This window comes from Rhizopus delemar, genomic scaffold, assembly GCF_000149305.1.
Source record: "Rhizopus delemar RA 99-880 supercont3.11 genomic scaffold, whole genome shotgun sequence".
Lineage (NCBI taxonomy): Eukaryota > Fungi > Mucoromycota > Mucoromycetes > Mucorales > Rhizopodaceae > Rhizopus > Rhizopus delemar.
The window spans coordinates 910,407-930,552 of record NW_027137837.1 but is presented as its reverse complement, the minus strand read 5'-3'; the positions used below and the strand labels follow the sequence as shown (position 1 = coordinate 930,552).

Below are 20,146 nucleotides of genomic sequence, written 5' to 3'. Positions count from 1 at the left end.
TTTGTGATTAGGAAAGTGTTTCATCATCAGCTGTAGTCAAATAACGATCTTCACCCAAGTGAAGCAAGTTCTTTTTGTGCAGTGTGTCGACATGATTATCAGAATAATCGTGAATGATCTTGGGAGAAATAATCAAGGGCTCGTTCTTGACAGGCGTACGAATACGATACATACAGAAACAACCAGGCAAACATGTCACAGAGCCAAAGAGAGATTCAAAGGCCTTGGCCAGATGGTGAGAGATATAGTATTCGTAAACTTGAATCATGGTTGTCCAAGAGTCGTTTTCATTTACCACTTTTGTTTCACCACAGAGACCAATAATACGACCGTCATGGAGCATACAAGAAATCATATGGTTGAGGGCATCAGGCAGAACTTCAGTATCAGAATCAATCATTAGAACATACTCATAGAATGAAGGATTGACACCGATCACATTCTTGATTTGATGGTACATTTCCAATTCAAGAGGAGTCATTTCGCTATCAAAGTGAACCTTGTTCAAGAAATTCATGCAAATCAATTGGGAATCACGTTTACCACGGTTACCAGGCTTGGCTCTCTCAGAGGCTTTACCGACCTTGGCAACGACAATATAGGGAACAACATGTCCTTCACATTCGTATAGACCAGAATAGACCTTTCCGTAATTCAATTGCTTTGAACCTTCACCAATCGACTTGAACATGAGCGGTTCAGGATCATTCTTTGTATCATAGCCCAAGACATCCAAGACGATACGAGGCGTAGGACGATCGTTACCACTACCCATGATCATACCGTCAGCGATAATAAAGAGTAATTTACGTTTATCATCATAATTCAATACTGTAAGTGAATCAATCGTTTTCTTGAGGGATTCTTCGTCTTCGGTATAACAAGGTACTTGACAAATGACAAACTTGTCATGGTCCTCTGGTGTCGGTGCACCTCCAAATTGAAGGGCAGACAAGAACTTGACGACGGTGACGAGACCCATCAAGGCGGCAAGGGCAAGCAAAAAGTAGTTTGTAAACATACAACGAGCTGAATCACGTTCATCCACGTCACCCACATAAAAGTAATTGTTTAGACAATTCATGTTTTGTGCCTGCTTTTCTGCGGTCATGGCTGACTTGTATTGGTTCCATTTGTCGGTTGCGTCCGTTCCACTGAATTTTGTAAAGATCTCTTCGACGGTTGAGTCTAAAAAGTGGTAATCAGAGGAAGTTGTGCCAGTACTGTAGGTCTGGGCTGTGCTCATGTAATCGGTAATGTCATACACCTTGCCATCAATGGCCAAGGCTAATCGAGTCCATGAATTGTAGTCGGCGGCAAGTTGGCTAATAGGAATGACCAATGTACCCTTCTTATAAAGGCTCATTGTAGGTAAAAAGTAATCCCAATACCATCTGCCGTCTGTTAACTTTGAAGAGCTGGTCAACGTTGTTTGATCGCCTGAATAGTGAACGAAACTAGCCATGGTTGTGCTCACATTGGGCGTAATCTTGACTGTAGCGGAAGTCACTAAGCCTGCACAGGCCTGTGTCAAAGGAGGTGGGATAGAGGCTGAGACATCCAGACCAGCTACTTGTTCCATAAGATCCTGTGTAGCAGTATAACCCGTCGTGCCATGCTTTGTTTTTGCAAAACTAGTGACGTCGTATACAACACCACGTACGCTCATGTACATGTCATCGGCCACATTATGTGCCTGTACGTTGGCAGTTGAATACATGTATTTAGTACCAGGACACATCACTTCACCCAGACCGACAATGATGAAGATCGTAATACCAGAAAATAAGAGAATCAATAAACAAAGCGTGAGCTTTTCACGCCAGGCCATTTGAACATCCTCACGTTTCATTTTACCAAACCAGCGCAAGAAAGGTGAGGGTACCCACCAGGTCATGAGCCAAACAAATCGAACCCACCAGATACGAAGACGTGTGATGGGTACTTCTTCAACAGATTCATATTGTGGTTGGTGATAATCCTCTACCATTTTACTCATGTCCATATTAGGTCCAAAACTATACCAAAAAAAAATGAGAAACAATCATTCACAGTTTCAACTTGGCTTCTTGTCTTTACCCATCAGAAATCTTCATTCCACCCCATTCGGATTCTTCTCCCCACTGACTTCCTTCCATATCGCGTTTCAAGCCATCTTCGCTATCTGCATAACTTGCACCATCTTCATATCCTCTAGGATCAGCATAACTCATACGCGGTAATAACATGTCATGACTATCTGGATGATAGCCAGGACCGGACAAGATCGGAGCATCTTGCATCGTTTCTTGCTTGGCTTCCTTGGCACGTTCACGCAGTTCCTTTTCAGCAGCACGCAAGCCGTCCTCCAGCTCCTTCCAGGTATCAAATGTGATCCAAACCATCTCATGCCCAACAAACGCTTGGGATTCATTCCAATTCATGATGGCACGAACATCTTGTACTTGGTCTCTCTCTGGTTTTGTGTGATCGATCTGCAAGGATGACACAAGCCGTTCATAACGCACAAGGAATTCACTAAACGTCAGATAGTTTGCATATTCCACAGCAGCACGAGCGGTCAAGTCTGGCAGCAGGAAAGCACGGATTTGAGCCTTGACACGTTTAAGATCAAACATATCTGGGGCTTGGGTATCATTGGGTCGAATATGAATGATCTGATAGATGCGAGTGTCTGCCATGGAATAAAACAGATCTCTCAAAGTCATGTAGATTTGATCCATGACGGTAGTGACCTGCATGTTTTGATAGGCATCCTCTGCATCCTTGATTGCTTTTTGTTTGCTTGCATCTTCATCCTCTGTTATCACATTCTCCCGACGCTTGCTTGGCTTCTTCATACTGGGTGCACGAGTAGGTTTTGAGGTCAGCTGAGCCTTGACGATCGTTCGGTCATCCTTGGGATGAGACTCAGTGGCCATCGCTGTGCTTTCGAACAAGGCAGATACAAAGTTGTTTGTGCTGTTATCACGCAGTAGACTGACAAAATCGGGTGAGAGGTCATCCAAGTTCTTTTCGAGGAATGAGTCGACAGTGTAGTGTACAGTGCCCGAGAAATGGTTAATACCAAAGGAGTAAGCATGCTGTGATTTAGCAAAGGAAGGGTGTGTACCATGTGAGCGCTGAACGTTGGCCAAAAAGTTGGCATTGGTTGCATCTGTTGCACCTGTTTGATACTTGGCACAATCACGATCCATGACACCCACGATACCATTTAATCCAAGCGCAGCAGAGGATTTACTCTTTTCCCGTGTCGTCGTGTTGTGATCCTGTTCATTTCCGACAAGTAATTCGAGGCAGGCTGAGTTATCAAGAGTGGTGATAGATGGGAGTACGATACCATCTCGACTCATGAGGGCATTCAAGCCAACTTGTTGATTAAAGCGCTGATCAATGATAAATTGGTGAACACGTTCATTTGCAAAGTTGACGCAGAACTCTTCAAACCCATTTGATTTAAAGTTTTGGAAACCAAATTGATCCAAGAGACCAATAAAATTGGCAGGATCACTGCTGTAACAGAGCTTGTTGTTGAAGTGTTCGACAATCCACAGGAAGAGAACATGATAGAGAGCGCGAGCAAGCGCATCTCTTTGTTCAACTGCACCTTGGGTATTTAAAAACATGGTACACAATTCCTTACGAATTAATCTCAGCTTGTAAGTCAGGGCTTGTTCCAATTTAGATGGGGAAACACCAAGCATGAGAGCGACCACTTCAAGAGCATCACGATTGCGCACATTACAAGCTTCTTGTTGTAAAGCGTCATTATCATTTTGAAATTGGATGTTACCGATATGTAAAATGGCTGATAAAAGTTGAAATATTTGTGTTACTGTTTTGGCTTTGAAGCCGCAGGCCTTGAATGCACTCTTGAGGTCAGCAAAGGCGATTTCATCTTCGGGCTGTCGAATGGTTTTAGATTGAGAAAGATAGTGAAATGATTCTAGTGGGAAATTGATATGAAGCGCAGTTTGTTCTTCAAGACTTGTGCCAGCCAAAAGGGAATAAAATACATTAAAGGTACGTTCATCCTTTGGTACTTGTGTCACTCTAGATTTGTCAAAGGCGTAAGTCAATGTCTTGACACCGAGAATCCGACCTCGCTCAGAGAATTGTAATTCTTGAAAGACGCCAAACTTGGAAGCTGAATTATTTTGAGATGTTTTTGAATGACCAAAGGCTTCTAAAATGATTTGAGCATTCTTTATTTGAGATCCAAGCTTCGTTTCTTTCTTTGAATGAGTTGATAATAGTAAGAGTTGGTTGATTAAATGCGTACGAGTTGTACTCTTTCCAGAACCCGTAATACCACTTTATTAAATTGGGTTTAGTTATTTATCCAATAATTAATATCCCGGTTCCTACACTTCTAGAACCCCGATCCTCTTTTTTTTTTTTTTTATTTTATTCTTTTGTTTATAAAGACTTTACCTTAAAACGATACTTTGATCTTCACCGGTTCTTCGCATATGAAAATAAACTCTAGTAGCAAGATCATATACATGAGGTTGCATAAAAATTTTATTTTCTGCAACATTTCTATAGCCAACATCAGCATATGTATTCGATGTAACATCATTTAATATTTCCAATGGCTGATAAGGATTGACTACGATCAAAGTAGAATGTCCTAATCGAGTATAAGGCTGATTTCGTTTAAATCTACTTTGTATTAAATGTGCAATGTTATCTTCAGACGGCGGTGATGAAGACGAACCGAGCAAGCACGTCAAATCTATACGTGAATCGTCTTGCATCTTTTTTTAAGGCACACACACAAAAAAGAAAGAAAAAAAAAAAGATGAAAGAGTGTAAAAATAATTTTTTTTTTCTTGAAAAAAAAATAAAAACTCCTTAAATATTTTTGGTGAAACCATTCAGTAATTTATAAATATCTTATTCTGACCTTATTTGTGCCTCACTAACAAAAATAATTTGTTCACATATTTTTTTCCAAAAATAATAATCATGAATCATTCAATGTATAATTTATTTAAATCATTCTGTTGCTTTGTTGATAAATAAAAAAAAGTTCTATTATTACTATTATTATTATTCTTATTATTACTACTGTTTGCTCTTAATATAATTTTTATTCCCCCTTTTTCCTTCTAGAGTCTATGTGACTATCGTATTTTTTTTATTTCTTTTTTTGGTTCCTTTTCTTTTTTCTTTTTTTGTAAAACTCGATGGAAAGCCATAAAAAGATATCCAGAAAAGTAAAAGAGTGCTTACTTGACTTTAATACACATACTTACTTTAATGATAAGGAATTATATAATAAATTCAAACCACTTAAAAAGATACCTTTACAAAAATGGTCCTATAAGCCTTCAATAAAGCGTATAGTAAAACGTGAGACATCAGCCACTGGAAGAGTCTCTTATCGCGTACAGTTCTTGAATAATGAGACAATTAGTGTATGTATGAAAAAGATTTACTTCTTTTTAAAAAAAAATAACATTTTAAAGATACCTGCGAATAAATTACGGAAAGCATATTATCAACTCATTGAAGATTTCGAGCTTGATCTATTCAAGTTTTCCGAATTAGAAAACAACACTCAAAGGAAATCAAAAAGGCTTGATCAACGACCCAAAGAAATACTGAGCTGTGAAGCAGACAATTCAGCTCAAGACAATTTGAGAAAAAGTACTCAACAATCCAAGGAAGCGACCAGTTCTAACGACAAAAACTCGATAAAGCAACTCTCTGTGTCTACACGCAGTGGACGAATCCAAGTGATACCAACCTCATTTCAAACAGAATTCTATGCTATCAAAAACGTTAAAAAGAAGTCGAATGAAAAATCTTACAACGTGTCCTTTTACTCCGACGAGTTTATCAAACAACACACCAAGTATTGTTTTCGATGTCATCAGACTGGTTTTCCCAACGGCCAAAATAATGATGCGGGTGCTGTTTCATGTGGCCCTGAGTGTGCAAGGATGCGTCTCCTGCTTTGTCAGACATGTACCTTGTCCTGTCACAACAACTGTTTATCCGCCACGCCCGATATCTATTTTGATGCCAACAGGTATACCTGTGTAAAATGTAAAAACAAAAAGATGAACTGTGTTGCTTGTCACCAGAGTCTAAATACAACCAATGATCACATCTTTCGATGCAAGATATGCTTTAGAACCTATCACCCTCAATGTATAGACTTGGATGATTACCAGAAAGGTGATTGTCTTGACTGCATAACCTATCAAAATCGTCAGCCCCAATCTATTCTCGCTCAAAGAACAAATGAAAAGGATCAAAAGGAGTTGTTGATCAGATGGAAAGATACCTCCTTTCGGCATGCCAATTGGGTTCCATCTTCTTGGCTTCAAGCGACCAGTACAGTCCTGTTTACTAAATATAAAAGCAAATATGGAACAGAAGATACCCAGCCTAAAAAGGGACGTTATTTCCCTATTGAATGGATAACAATTGAAAGAATATTAGATGTCGTATGGGAAGAGAATAACAAACAAAAAGCAAAGTATGTACTTGCCGTGTTTAAAGACACAGAGTACGGTGATGGTAAGGAGTAGGAAAAAAAAAAGCCTCATATTATTTAAAGAACAAATGAATAAACATCCATTTTAGCTATCTGGGATGAACCACCCACTGAGAACGAACCAGAGCTATATGCTGCTTATAATCTAGCTTTAGAAAGATACATACGTTCAACAAAGGTAAAACCTCCTTATAAAATGAAGGAATTGATCGCAGACGTTCGAAAATTGGCAAACGCTGAAAGATATGAATTACATGAGCTTAAAACACAACTAAAATGTATTACTGGAGGCACCTTGATGAAGCATCAATTAGAAGCATTAAAGTAAAAAGAAAATATAAAAAACTAAACGATTAAACTCACCCTATTCTAGTTGGCTTTTGTTTCAGTGGGAAAAAAAGCAATCATGTATCTTGGCAGACGATATGGGATTAGGCAAAACAATTCAGGTCATTGCCTTTCTGTATGTCCTTTTCAAAAAGTACGGCATCTATCCATTCATCATTGTGGTTCCCAACAGCACTGCTACCAACTGGATCCGTGAGTTTCAAAAGTGGGCACCGGACATGTCCGTTGCACCCTATTTCGGCTCAGCTGCCAGTCGTAAAATGGCTCTAGAACATGAAATATTTGACAAAAAGAAAAACTTGCGTGTGCACGCTGTCGTAGCCACCTATGAATCTATTCAAGACGCGAACAAGTTGCAAAATCTTTTTTGGTCTGTCATGGTCGTGGACGAATCTCAGAGGCTGAAAAATGATGAATCTCAACTGTTCAAGGCCCTCACCCAGTTTTGTAAGGATTTGACTGTTTTGCTGACAGGTACGCCTCTGCAGAACAACCTAAAGGAACTGTTCAACATCATGCATTTCATACGACCCGATAGCTTTAATAACACGCAGGCTGAGGACTATCAAGACATGACACGAGAACAAATAGAGAAATTGCACAATCGATTACGACCTTATTTCCTGAGACGAACCAAAGAAGAGATATTAAAGACGTTGCCACCCAAGCACGAGATTCTTGTTCCCCTTTCGATGACACCACTTCAAAAGCAGGTTTACAAGTCTTGTCTTGCGCGAGATATTGGAAGCATCCTAGGTGCAACTAATTACAAACGCTCAAAAGGATTGTTTTCTATCTTTATGAACCTTCGCAAGACTTTAAACCATCCTTATCTGATTGACGGCGTTGAAACACCTCAATCAACACCAGAAACCACACAGCGAGCGATGATTGATGCCTGTGAAAAACTCAAGGTCTTTCATCTGATGTTACCGAAACTCAGAGCTCAAGGTCACCGTGTCCTGGTCTTTTCAACCATGACACGCGCCCTTGACGTGATTGATGACTATCTGACCTATGAAGGCATCGAGTTCGCTCGACTCGATGGCTCCGATAGTGAGCGAGAGCGTGTACGCAGAATTGATGCCTTTAATGCACCCAACTCCAAGTTGGACGTCTTTTTGCTATCCACTCGTGCAGGCGGTGTTGGTATCAATCTGGCAACAGCAGATACAGTCATCATCTGGGATTCTGATTTCAATCCCTACGCAGACTTACAGGCCATTGGTCGTGCCCACCGTATCGGACAGACAAAGATGGTCTTGATTTACCGCTTCATGACTCGAATCTCGGTGGAGGAACGTATATTACAGCTGAGTAAAAAGAAAATGGCTCTTGAACATGTCGTTGTGGAAAAAAATGCTATCAGACGAAGAGGATGTTGAGGATATTGAATCCATCTTGAAATTTGGTGCACAGTCTCTCTTTGATGATAACGATTCGACAGACATCTCTTATGATTCAGCAGCGATTGATCGTCTTTTGGATCGTGAGCAGCACAAGGCTGTGGTTGAGGCACAAAAAGAGGAGATGACAGAGCCAGGAGAAAAGAAGGATGGGTTCAGCTTTGCTTATGCAAAGATATGGAAGTCGGACGGAACCACAGAAGGATTACAAGAGATTGCAGAAAGTGAGGAGGCACAAGATGACTTTTGGGAAAAGTTTTTACAAAGTAAACAAGAAGAGATCGAAAGAGACAAGGCTGAGAAGGCAATGTATAATCAAAATTTAGGAAGAGGTGCTCGTAAGCGGGCTCAAGTGGTAAGTTACCTGCTTTGTTATAAGCATTTGATACAGAAACCAACTGTTGTTTGTAGTCTTATATTGACAAGCTTTTTTCGGAAGCAGACCTTAAAAAGAAAAAGCCAAAGCATATCGAAAATGAGGACAATGATAATGAAGAAGGCAATTTGATAGTAGATGAAGTGGAACGAGTATTACCTAAAAAGGCTTTAGGCAACGTTCAATCCAAGGTTTCTACATCAATTTATCAAACGAGTGCCCTCTCAAAGGTGAAGAAGTTTGCTGCATCAAGGCCCACAAAGAGAACTGCTCCAAAGCCTACAAAATCAACCACTCCAACAAGATTGGATACTCTGTGGCCTGAACAGATAACGACAACAAAGCCTTCATTGCCGCCTGTTTCTTCACATGAGGTTGCTGACATGGCTGAAGATAAGTCAAGGAAATCAAGCTCGCAGAACACAGTGAGCCCCGCTGCTTACTCTAGCTCAGATTATGTTACAAAGATAAATTCAGCCGTTCAGAAAGTTTTCGAGAAACATAGCAGTATCGTACAAAACTACATTATCATCTGTGGCCGAGAAGGAATCTCAAGGAGTTTATATGATGCCATTATCCAGATTGATATTAAACAACTCGTCGCCAAACTACACTCAGAATTTGAAAGTTCGGTAGCTGCTGAAAGAAATCAGTTGAAACAGACGGATATTTCTCAGAATGTGCTACTGAAAACCGAAAAAGAAAAGCGTGCTATTTTTACAAAAGTATGCAAGGATGCACTTCGTCAGTTCAAAAAGTGGAGAGCGTATAATGAACCAATACTACTCAGATTGGGTAAACAGATGTGTTCTTTGCAAATGACACCCCAAATGCAAGACTATATTCAAAACATTCGTCAGTTACATTCTATCGACTCGTCTAATGATGTTCAATCTACCTCGCCTCAGCCACAGACATCACAACCACAGCCTGGACCGACACAGCCTATGCAAGATTCTTCTTTATTTAATAGACCCACTCAACTTTCAAAAGCATCTTTACATCAACGTCTACAGGGTATAACAATAGCTCATACACCTCAAGGTATTGAAATACACCCCCCGCCAATAGATAAATCTTCACAACTCACTACTCCCAAAATCACTCATTCTTCAAGCTCATCTACATGTCGATCTCCAGAGGGTATCACAATCGTTCACACCCCTCAAGGATCCAAACCGCATTCTCCATCACAAGCAGATCATCTTTTAGATTCTCAAAATAGCCCAGATACTTTGGATATGATAGATATTTGTGATTGAAAATAAACTTTTTTTAAAGTCTGGAAGGGGCCTTTTATCAAAAAGATCTTTTTGAGGACAAAACTATAAATAGAACAAGCTGCTATTTAAAGTATTTTTTTAGTGTGTTTGAAACATAGCCTTTTTTTTAAAAAAAGTATACAGAATGGATCGTGAGGAATGAGAGTGTAAAGATATTTTTTATAAAATGAATAAATTTTATGTGCAAATATAAAAGTGACAATGAATAAGAATAAATAAATGATAAAAAATTACATAATGATTCGAGGTTCTGTGATATTAGAAGAGATGCCTTTATGAGGCAGAATAGAACCACCGTTGATATAAATTTCGTCATTTACAACCACATCATCTCCCAAAACAGAGCCACCTTCGATACGAGTCCAACTACCGATAGAGGAATTCCAACCGATGATACTCGAATTGATCCAAGAAAAGTCCTTGACCTGCACACCTTCCAAGAGCACACATCGTTGAAGACGCACACCGTCACCGATCACCACGTTGGGACCGACGACTACATTGGGGCCAATACGACAGTCTTTACCGATCTTGGCCGTAGGATGAACCATGACATTACCCTTGTATACATAATCTTGGTCAGCCAAAGACTGAGGTTGCTTTTTAGCCAAATGGGACAGATAGAGACATGTACCGGTCAAAAAGTCCTTGGGTTGACCGACATCCATCCAGAAGCCTTCCAGGTCAAATGTGTGAAGTTGACCTGCTTGGGCAATAAAAGGAAATACTTCTTTTTCGATAGATGTGGGTTTTAACTAATCATGCTATCCATTGAGTCCAACAGAAGAATGAAGTTTTTTTTTTCCCTTACCTCAATTCGATCAAGAACAGAAGGAGACAAGATGTACATGCCAGCATTAATCTTGTTTGAAATAAATTCCTTTGGTTTTTCCACAAATCGTTCAATCAACGAAGAGTTTGCCTTGTTGACAACCACACCATATTTAGAAGGATCATCGACCTTGGTGACTGCGATCGTACCTTCCGCACCATGGGCCAAGTGGAAATCACGTAATTGTTCAAAAGGGTAATCACAGATCACGTCACTGTTCAGTACGAAAAAGGGTGAATCGTCCTTGGCGAGGATCTCTCGAGCCAAAGCCAGTGGGCCGGCTGTACCGAGAGGTTCTGTCTCTACTGAAAAAGTAATTCTGACATTATATTCCTTTTCATATTCCTTCAAGGCAGCTACCATGATCTCTGGGCGATAGTTGACGGCCAACACAATATCAGTCACACCAGCCTATGAATAGACGCATGAGTTTTTATGGATGGGTTGGATCGTATTTTACTTTTGCCAGATGTTCGATCTGATGAAGAATCATGGGTTTATTGGCGAATTCAACCAGTGGTTTAGGAAGCGTCAGCGTAAGGGGTCTAAGTCGAGTACCAAAACCTATGAAAAAGATAAGGAAAAAAAAAAGTGATAAAAGTCAAGTCAATACTTGCCTCCGACAAGAATAAGTGCTTTCATGATGTAATCAAGGAAAGAAAAAGAGAAAATAAAAGTTGGCTTTGTGATGCTATTTATAGTTATTTTGCAGGAACCCAAATTTTTTTTGTCACATCTCATTCCTTATCCCGCTCATTGTAGATCCCTTTTGTTTCCATTTTTTAAATTTCAGACAAAAATAAGCGCCTGTTGTCTTGGCATGATAATAAAACTGGCCTGTTTCTGTAAATTTGGTGGAACATTTTGTTTAAACGTTATATTTTATTAAAGGTCCAATTGAGCGCTAAAAAATAAAACAAATAAGTGTCCGCCCGGATCAGATCAATCCGTTTGGAGGTTTGATGTTTAGAAAAAAACCTTCAGGTTCAAGGGTAAAAAATGAGAAAGTAAAGTAGGGTGCATAGAGAGACATACGAAGTTAGTTGAGTTGTTTCAGCCATTCAATTAATTTTTGGCCATGAGGTGTCTTGCACGGGATGGTTGTATAGTGTTGTAGTTGATCTAATTCATGGAGGATAGAACATATAGCGGGCCATCGACAGGTCCAGGACAAAGCAGTACTAGAGGGAAGAAATGTGCGTGTCGGAAGCGTATCCAAAAGGAAAGATATAAGGTCAGCTATTGCTTCAGGTATACAGAGACGACGATGCATATTGAGGCAGCTGATAGCGTGACGTCTTAACAGATTGTTATTGGGATGGTAAGGGCAGGGCTTGGGAGCACTACCTGGCAGCCAACCAAGGCGCCATCGTATACGTCGACTTCTTTCTTCATGAGTCACTGGTAGCCACAAAATAGGGTCGAGAGTGATCGTTGGTCGACAGCTGGATAGTAGTCTGGAGTTCTTACCTTGGATCTATTTTTTAAGGTTAGAGTGGAGGAATTTCTTTTTTATTGCTCTAAAGCCTCGGGTATTTAAGTCTGTTATTGTCGGCGGCATCAATCTCCACAGAGCATTTTTTGATAGTTTATACCATTGATGACCTCTTGTGTACTGTATGTACGACATTAAGCGATACAACAGTGTGTCCTCAGTAAAGATAATGAACGAAAGAGGAATTGGGCTTGCAGGATAGCTACTCTTTCCCTCTTTGTGGGTAGCTTAGCCAAATAGAGCATCACTTTGGTGGATGTTTTTCTAGACGCACCATAGATCTTACATATGCATTTGTCTTGTGCCTCCTCTAAAATTTTCAGCTGAGTGTGATTGAAGCATTTGATAGCTATGCCATATTCCATTTGTGGCCGAACTATTTGAGCATAAAAGCGAGAGCATAGGAGCTTGGAGAATCCAGATGGGTTTACCCCAATAGAAGATAGGACATTCATCGTAGACATGGCTTTGAAAATATTGCTTTGAACAAGCTTCGCCGGATCAAGGTGGCCGCCTGGTTTGAAGGGTATTCCTAGGTAAGTAAAAGTTGTCGCTTGCGGGAGAACTTGGCCATAGATAGCCTATTCTATTGTTTGTGGTTGGTTATCCAAAATGACGCATTTTGAAGGATTCCACCGGTATCCCATTTGTATACTATATTCTTCGAATTTTCGTAGTAGATCAACCATTGTTGATCTGTTGGCTATCAAAAACACATCATCCGCGTAAAGTAAGCAATTCAAGAGTGGTGCTAAATATAATGGGGGTGTATCATCCTCTATAGCTTGACGGCGTAGATATACCGGAAGTTGATTTATATATACCGAATAAAGATAGGGTGAGAGGATGGATCCTTGAAGTACTCCAATCTTTGGTTGGAAACGCCTAGAAGTTGCATTTGAGAGGAGCACTTCTATCTGGGCTTCCTCAAACAAGTTGCGTAGAAGACCTAGGAGTGGAGAGGATATATAAGGCTGTAAGATCTTCCATATATAGTTCCTGTCGACAGTATCATAGGCGGATTTTATATCCAGAAAGGTTAGTACGGACTTGGTATGATAATGTGAACGCAGTATATGGCAGATTTCTGCAAGGCAAAGAGCTTGGTCTATCGCACCACGGGATTCTCTAAAACCGCCTTGTGCAATGTCAAGTGGGTATCCGTCAGTTTGCAAGCTATATTGTATGCAACGTTCCAAGATCTTTCTAAAGATAGAAGTTAGACTGATAGGTCGGTAATTACTCGGTTCGTCAGTGGAGCCTTTTTTATATATCGGGACAACTTGAGCAACACGCCAAGATTGTGGGGTGTAAGGCCACATCCAGCATAAACGGAAAAGCGAAAGAAGGAGCGGTACAGTAGATGTTGCATATGTTGTAGCATTTCATTCCGGAGGTTATCTACCCCATGTGCTTTCTTTGTTGGTAAATTTTTAATGGTTTCTTGTATATCCTCTGCAGTAATTGGGCACTCTATCTCAAAGGGTAGAATTGGATTATAAATATTGTTTCTTTGTACTTCTATTTGTAGTTTTACCGAAAAGATATTCTCTAGATGTGAAGCCATTATGTCTGCAGCATGCTGAGGACCTTGAGGTGTAGAAAACTTGGGTCGTAGGGCGCGATGTTTACGGATACGACTGAGTTTAGAAATAGCTTTTGTATACTCTCCAATTGCCATCTGATGACAGAACTTACGCCAGCTTTCTCGACGTCGTTGGTGGATAAGACGCCTCAGCTTTGTACGTGCTTGTTGATGCTGTCACCAGGGATGGAGTTTATTCAGACCGTATGCTTTATGTCATTTCCTATAGTAGTACTCTCTAGTCTCCTATGCTTGTCTCATTTCCGCTGTCCAAAAGCCCTTTAATGGGTCGGTTTGTTGGCATATGCGTCCGCAAATGTTATCCAGTGATATACATATTGCTTGACAAATGCCATCATTTAGTTTTTCAATAAAATCTCTTGCTGACTGTTGATCCTAAGGCTGTTGTTTATTGTTTTCGATCGACATTGATACGTTGTTAGCTGCATTTTGAAAATTTTGAATATATTAATTCCTTGTTTTAGCATCCTGCAAATTTGTGAGTTTCCAGGTGGTACGTGGTTATTGACTGTGGGTTTCTGGTAATATGTTGGATGATATGAGAAAGACATCATCTTGTGTGCAGAATCCAAAGAAAGATCTTCCCGTATTGTTACAGAAGGGTTACATAGCTCAGTATCGCTCATGAAGAAATCTATAATGCTGCTACCATGGTGTGCTATAAAAGTGGGGTTTCCATATGCAAGACGTTGGTTCCATAAGATGAAATTGTGTCCTTGTAGCCATCTATATATCGTATTTCCTCTGGGGTTTGTAGAGTTATCTCCGGTATAAAATCCCATTCTTGCATTAAAGTCGCCACATAGGATGATATGCTTGATATCGGGCGCTGTACGTGGTAAGGAATCCAGGACCTGACTGGCGACTTGATTGTCGAGCGAGATAGGAAGATAAACACAATGTACAAGAGTGTCTGCAATAATGGAGGAGAGTTTGTATTGGGAAATCGACATGTCGTCGTCGTTCGGTAGGTGATGAACATGATATGGGCAGGTTGGTTTGATAAGAAGACTGATACCTCGATGACCCTTAGTAGCTAGGGTTTGTAGTTTGATATCATATGTGTGAAATTGTTTCCAGTGGGTAGGGTATTTGTTAGGTGGCAAAAGCCAAGTTTTAGTAATAAGAACCGAGGAAGATTGGGCAAGATGGAGTATTGGCGATATGGCCTGTTTTGCTCGGCCTGTGGCATTGGAGAGAGTAATAGTGATTGGATTCATATGGAGGCTGTATCATCCATAGGAGCCGTGGCTTGGTTTATGTCCTTAGTTTCTTCAAAGGTGCTCATGTGATCATCATCGGAAAAGAATATATCGATATCTTGCTGTCTGTTTATTGTTCGTGTCGGCAAAGTTTCTTGTAAAAGTCGTTTGCTGATCCAGCCATTTGAATAAAAGTATCGGGCAATGGCAAATTTAACTGGGGCTCAAATGTATTGTAGAGCTCTTTCAATGCGGTTGCAGTGGTGTATAAAAGCAAGATATTCTCGCTCTGCAGGGGTGCGATCAGCATATTTCGGATCACGAAGTACTTGAGGATCGCAAGGATTAAATTCCTCTTTTGATGATTACTTTGAAGCGCTATAGTTATTGTCGGAGCTCGTCTTCGTAATCATTGTGGATCAAAAGGGCGACAATGTTACGATCAGGGTAGTGTATGTCAATGATACGGTTATTATTAATATCCAATTTGCGCAAGCAAGAGCGGACCTGTCCAATGGATACTCTAGCCTTTATAGGCAAGTAGATATATTTAAATCTTTGATTGGTAGAGGGTGGCTGTAACAGACGAGCTGCAGCTTCTTGTCGTTGTAGTCGTCGTTGTTGTCGTTGAGCGGTCAATTGATCTTTAATTTTCTGAAGTTTTTCAGGTTGGTGCCATGGAGTTAATTGTAAAAGTGCTGTTGCAGTGTTCTGAAAAGGAGGAAACTCGGATGGGTTCAAGTGATTTGTGGGATTCGAGGCGTTGTTCTGTTGATTTAGTTGTTCCTGGAGTTGTGCTGTCTGGACTCGAAGTCGTTCAGTTTCAGTTCTTGCGGAAGCTAATTCTTTTGTTAATAGTTGGATCATGTTAAGGAGAGACTGTGAATCAGTTTGGCTGTTGTCGGTTTGTGCCACTTGGGATGACGTAGCGCCAGAAAATTCAGGATTCATCAATGTTTGTGTGTTTGCAGAAGTAGGCTATATGGAATTAAAAATGTTCAACATAGCTTTGGCTCGGAAGCTGCTGCCGCAACCATGACAACGGAAAATAGGTTGTGGAGGCTCAGATTTATTAGAGCCGTTTCGGCGGAAAATACCCTTTTTCTCGCAATTAGGACATCTCAGAGATTTGCGATGGGTCTCGAAATGAGAAAGTAAGTAATCAATTTCATCCTGTGATAGAATATTATTAAGGTTTTTCATGTTATTGTCGTTATTATTATCAGGTTTAGTAGAGCCTGGAGGCATAGTTAATGTTCGTAGTGTGTGTAACGTATAAATTCATGAAAGAGCGACGGCGGAACATTTTGAAAATTATGGCAATCATTTTTATTTCTTATTGGCAGAAATAATTTACTAAATTTGGCAGTAATCTTGACCAAAAATGGCAACACATACGAGATATATTTGGCAACTTTCAATTTTTTTTCTTTCTAAGTATTGTCACATAGGACACTTACGCATGAATTTGCTTGAGGGACAGTCGTCTGAATAGCATAAATCCATTTTGTTGTGATCAAAAAAGAGGGAATATCCTACGCGTTTTATTTTCAATCAGCATTTTTAAAAAGTTTTAATGACAAAGAATGAAGCTGAAATCGATCAATGAAACTACTCAAAATACCCATTTAAACAGTCAAACACACACTAGATCATATCGTAGATACTGTCAATACAAAATAAACACAATAAGAAATACCACAGGGATATGTATAAATCGTAAAAAAGAAAGTTTGAAACTTGTTCTGAATTCACATTTGCTGAAGGCTCGAAACGTGCTTTAACTCATTCAAACTTTAATCAACACCAAGCCATTCAATACACCAAACTTGCTTATTATCAACCTATGAAGCTTGAATTTTTCAAACAAAATTCTAATGATACTGCATCAGCGTTGTGTTTATTGTCAAATGAAAATTCATTAGTGCTATCAAAGAATATTCCATTTGAAAATGATGTTGTATCGAAAGTATTTTCCGGACGAATTTCATTCAGTAGAGACCAAAATGAAAAGGTGTATAAAGATTAACAAGCGGCAGGTACCCTAACACAAATGGCAGACAAAGATGACTCTATTCTTCAAAGGTCTGTCAAAGTTTCTGCAACACCAAGAATTATCAAAAAGCAAGGTCCTTATACAGAAATTAACAGTAAAATAAAAAGAATTTTAAATTATGATTGCCGCTTGAACCCTCAACTTTTGGAATTGATACCTCCTTTGTTCAATGGTTCTATTATTCAAGATTATGGCATTGCTTTAATTATTTTGGCTGCTGAAGTTTACTCTATAGAAACAACAATATTGATTTTCACTCAGAATCAACCGAATGCACCATGCCTGATGGCAATAATCATATCAGTTATTCAGTGTATACTAAGTCAGATGGAGGGTCAGGAGTCCAAAAATTAATCATTGGAAGCACTTCTGTAAATTTGTTGGTGATCATCGATTGAGATATCCAATAACTCAAAAGTACATGTGGGCCAGGTGTAAAATTTGATCAATCTAAAAATTTCTTCTAAAACCTGTCGTATCTTTATTCGTGCAGCTTCTCAGGAACAATTGGTGAGGCAATTCTCATTTGTGAAATAAACTCATCTATCGTTAGCATAAAATATTACTTTTTTTTTTTTTTTTTACTCGAATGTGCTTTCAGTGTACTTTTAGATACTTGTCAAGTACACCAAAAGTATACCAGCTAACAAGTACACCAAGGATGAAAGATGTAAGTTGGTTATCTTCTAGTTGATCCATTCTGTGATATTAATTTTTTGTTACTCAGTAACTTGATTGTCAAAAAGTACTACCATTATCTTTGAACAAAATTGCTAAACTACACTGCTATTGTATTCATACAACTAATATATAAAAGATAATACATAGAAATATTTTATTTATAAAATGGGCCAAGTTGATGCATTCCAACCTTATCTTCCTCTTCGACTAACCTCAGAATGCTTGGATTAATTATCGTAGAAAGACTTTTCGAGGGAAAAGAAGCAAATCTTAATTCTTTTAACTTCTTCATATGTTCATTCTTGAGTGCGGAAATGCTTTTGACAGAATCTTCTAATAAACACTATTAAGAAAAATAAATTGTTAGTTGTATCTTGAAATTTATTTGATTAGCATTTACTTTCAATAACCAGTAAAAGCTTATGATTTTTGGTAACTCTGCTACTTTGCTACCAAATCTTGGGTTAATATCTAAACGTCCTTCTAACCAAAGCTCGTAAGCAGGGCCTTCTACAATATACTTCAAACTCCAAATATATATTGTCCTGCCTTTTAAAAGTATTTAATATTTTAATACATATTGTATTATAAAATGTCGTACCTGCAGCTTGAATAAATATTATTTTTACTTTAGAAAAATTTTCAATTGAGCCAAGATAATATTCGTCAGCAACTGTCTTGATCATAGAAAGTGAACCGAAGAGACCCTTGTGATGGTCGAAACACTTTTTATCGTTTTTTTTGCTCCCAAAAAACGATGAAGTTTCCAAAAGGAGTACTTCTAACTCTTCCATTCCATAAAGAGTGATTATGCCATCAGCATAATAAATTGTGGAATCGTCATTATCATTTAATTGCTTTGCCATTGACTGTAAAGGTGTTTCACCCACCCGAAACTCTGTACAGCAGCTTTTTATATTTGTTACTGCGTTCGCAGCTGCCTTCAAGAAGGGATAAACAAGCATGTCATTAAAAGTTACTTCATCTTTTTCCAAATTTTGCTTTGATGAATAAAAATTATAACTGAAATTAAAACATTAAAATCAAAAATAATTAGAAATCTCTTTGTAACTAAACTATTTTTTACCAAGCCCTAAAAACATCTTCCAAAAAATTGAATGTAATCTCATTATCTTGGTTATCAGTATCAGGGATTTCTTTGACCTTTTTTCGAAATTCTTCCAGATTGGACTTGTTTTTTAAGTTTGGTTAGTTGAAATAAAATGACAACAATGTAGTTTAGCTATTTCTATTTACGCTATCAATTACACCATTCAAATAATCTTTAGTAATATCTGGAATAACATATTCATTATCGACGTGAAGCTCTATATGCCTATTGTATATTTCATCATCAAGGTTTGGCTTTGGCGACACTCCTCTACCACATCTAATCACTCCGTGATTCTCAGGGCTATCGGTAAATTGTTAATGATGTTTATGTTTTTTTTGGTTGTTTTTTACTAACCTGTAAGCATGAAAACTTTCTACATTCCCTTCATCCAGCATAAAATTCACCCAATCTTCCCATAAGCCAGAAATCTAAACAAGATATTACTAATGTGTTTAATTTGAAAATAATATCAATGCTTACCTTATTATTAGGCTTTTTCTTCTTGTTTAAATGTCCTGTAGAAATGTCATCATTGTTATCAAGACTGCGTTTTTTATTATCGCAATTTCTGCTACTGCTGTCTTCATTCGTTTTTGCCTAACAAATATATCAATTAGAATTTATATTATCAAATATACCACTATTAATAAATTTACATTATCACCAAAGAAAATGTCGCCTGCGGTACTGTTATACATGATAATACCATGGTTATTAACTGGGCTCTTGATATTTTGTTTTGCTTTTTTTGCCTTCACTGCTGCTTTGGAGGGCTAGGTAATAGTGGTAATTTAATTAGTACATCATAAATTTGTTTAGGATTTGGTACTTTACAAGGTTATCCTTGAGTTCAGTAACATAGTTTTTTACTTCAATTGGCGCTTCTGAACTTGAGATCCACTGGATACCATTAATATAATCGTCTCGTATTAGTTTGTAACTTTTAAATTTATTGATATTTTCATGCGTTGATACAAAATAATTGTAAAAGTCCCATTTTTCAGCAGCAAATACATGAAAGAAATTATTATGTCCTTTAGTTTTTGGCATCTTAAAGCTTTTGAATTGAGAATTAATTGACATTTTGTTACTGTAGAAACATTAACTTTGGGCACACGATAAATCTAAATGACCAACGATAAATGTGTAACGAGTTCCGGACATTGAAATGATAATTTATAGCAATAGACAAGATTTATAATATAATAGAAAACTAACTTCTTTTTATTTTATTGT

The 20,146-nt window shown here is 38.5% G+C and overlaps 7 protein-coding genes across 7 annotated transcripts; 2 read left to right on the top strand and 5 right to left on the bottom strand.

Annotated features, from left to right (window-relative positions):
• Positions 1–7: 7 nt before the first annotated feature.
• RO3G_13033 (uncharacterized protein) lies at positions 8–4,517 on the bottom strand (the record flags this gene model as incomplete). The annotated part of the gene is made up of 3 exons (XM_067667617.1): positions 8–2,018; positions 2,080–4,314; positions 4,435–4,517. The coding sequence occupies 3 exons, from the start codon at positions 4,515–4,517 to the stop codon at positions 8–10; spliced, it is 4,329 nt and encodes a 1,442-aa protein (XP_067523718.1).
• Positions 4,518–6,707: 2,190 nt separating this feature from the next.
• On the top strand, positions 6,708–9,664 carry RO3G_13032 (uncharacterized protein; the record flags this gene model as incomplete). Its single annotated transcript, XM_067667616.1, has 5 exons — positions 6,708–6,835; positions 6,885–8,176; positions 8,229–8,620; positions 8,677–9,436; positions 9,615–9,664. The coding sequence occupies 5 exons, from the start codon at positions 6,708–6,710 to the stop codon at positions 9,662–9,664; spliced, it is 2,622 nt and encodes an 873-aa protein (XP_067523717.1).
• A 490-nt stretch (positions 9,665–10,154) lies between these two features.
• Positions 10,155–11,249, bottom strand: RO3G_13031 (mannose-1-phosphate guanyltransferase; the record flags this gene model as incomplete). Its single annotated transcript, XM_067667615.1, has 3 exons — positions 10,155–10,679; positions 10,736–11,167; positions 11,217–11,249. The coding sequence occupies 3 exons, from the start codon at positions 11,247–11,249 to the stop codon at positions 10,155–10,157; spliced, it is 990 nt and encodes a 329-aa protein (XP_067523716.1).
• A 546-nt stretch (positions 11,250–11,795) lies between these two features.
• RO3G_13030 (uncharacterized protein) lies at positions 11,796–12,715 on the bottom strand (the record flags this gene model as incomplete). The annotated part of the gene is made up of 2 exons (XM_067667614.1): positions 11,796–12,233; positions 12,683–12,715. The coding sequence occupies 2 exons, from the start codon at positions 12,713–12,715 to the stop codon at positions 11,796–11,798; spliced, it is 471 nt and encodes a 156-aa protein (XP_067523715.1).
• A 2,728-nt stretch (positions 12,716–15,443) lies between these two features.
• RO3G_13029 (uncharacterized protein) lies at positions 15,444–16,010 on the bottom strand (the record flags this gene model as incomplete). The annotated part of the gene is made up of 1 exon (XM_067667613.1): positions 15,444–16,010. One exon carries the CDS (start codon positions 16,008–16,010, stop codon positions 15,444–15,446), a length of 567 nt encoding a protein of 188 aa, XP_067523714.1.
• Positions 16,011–17,112: 1,102 nt separating this feature from the next.
• RO3G_13028 (uncharacterized protein) lies at positions 17,113–17,469 on the top strand (the record flags this gene model as incomplete). Its single annotated transcript, XM_067667612.1, has 1 exon — positions 17,113–17,469. One exon carries the CDS (start codon positions 17,113–17,115, stop codon positions 17,467–17,469), a length of 357 nt encoding a protein of 118 aa, XP_067523713.1.
• Positions 17,470–19,204: 1,735 nt separating this feature from the next.
• Positions 19,205–19,821, bottom strand: RO3G_13027 (uncharacterized protein; the record flags this gene model as incomplete). Its single annotated transcript, XM_067667611.1, has 4 exons — positions 19,205–19,210; positions 19,391–19,507; positions 19,567–19,597; positions 19,781–19,821. 4 exons carry the CDS (start codon positions 19,819–19,821, stop codon positions 19,205–19,207), a joined length of 195 nt encoding a protein of 64 aa, XP_067523712.1.
• Between the last annotated feature and the right edge of the window lie 325 nt (positions 19,822–20,146).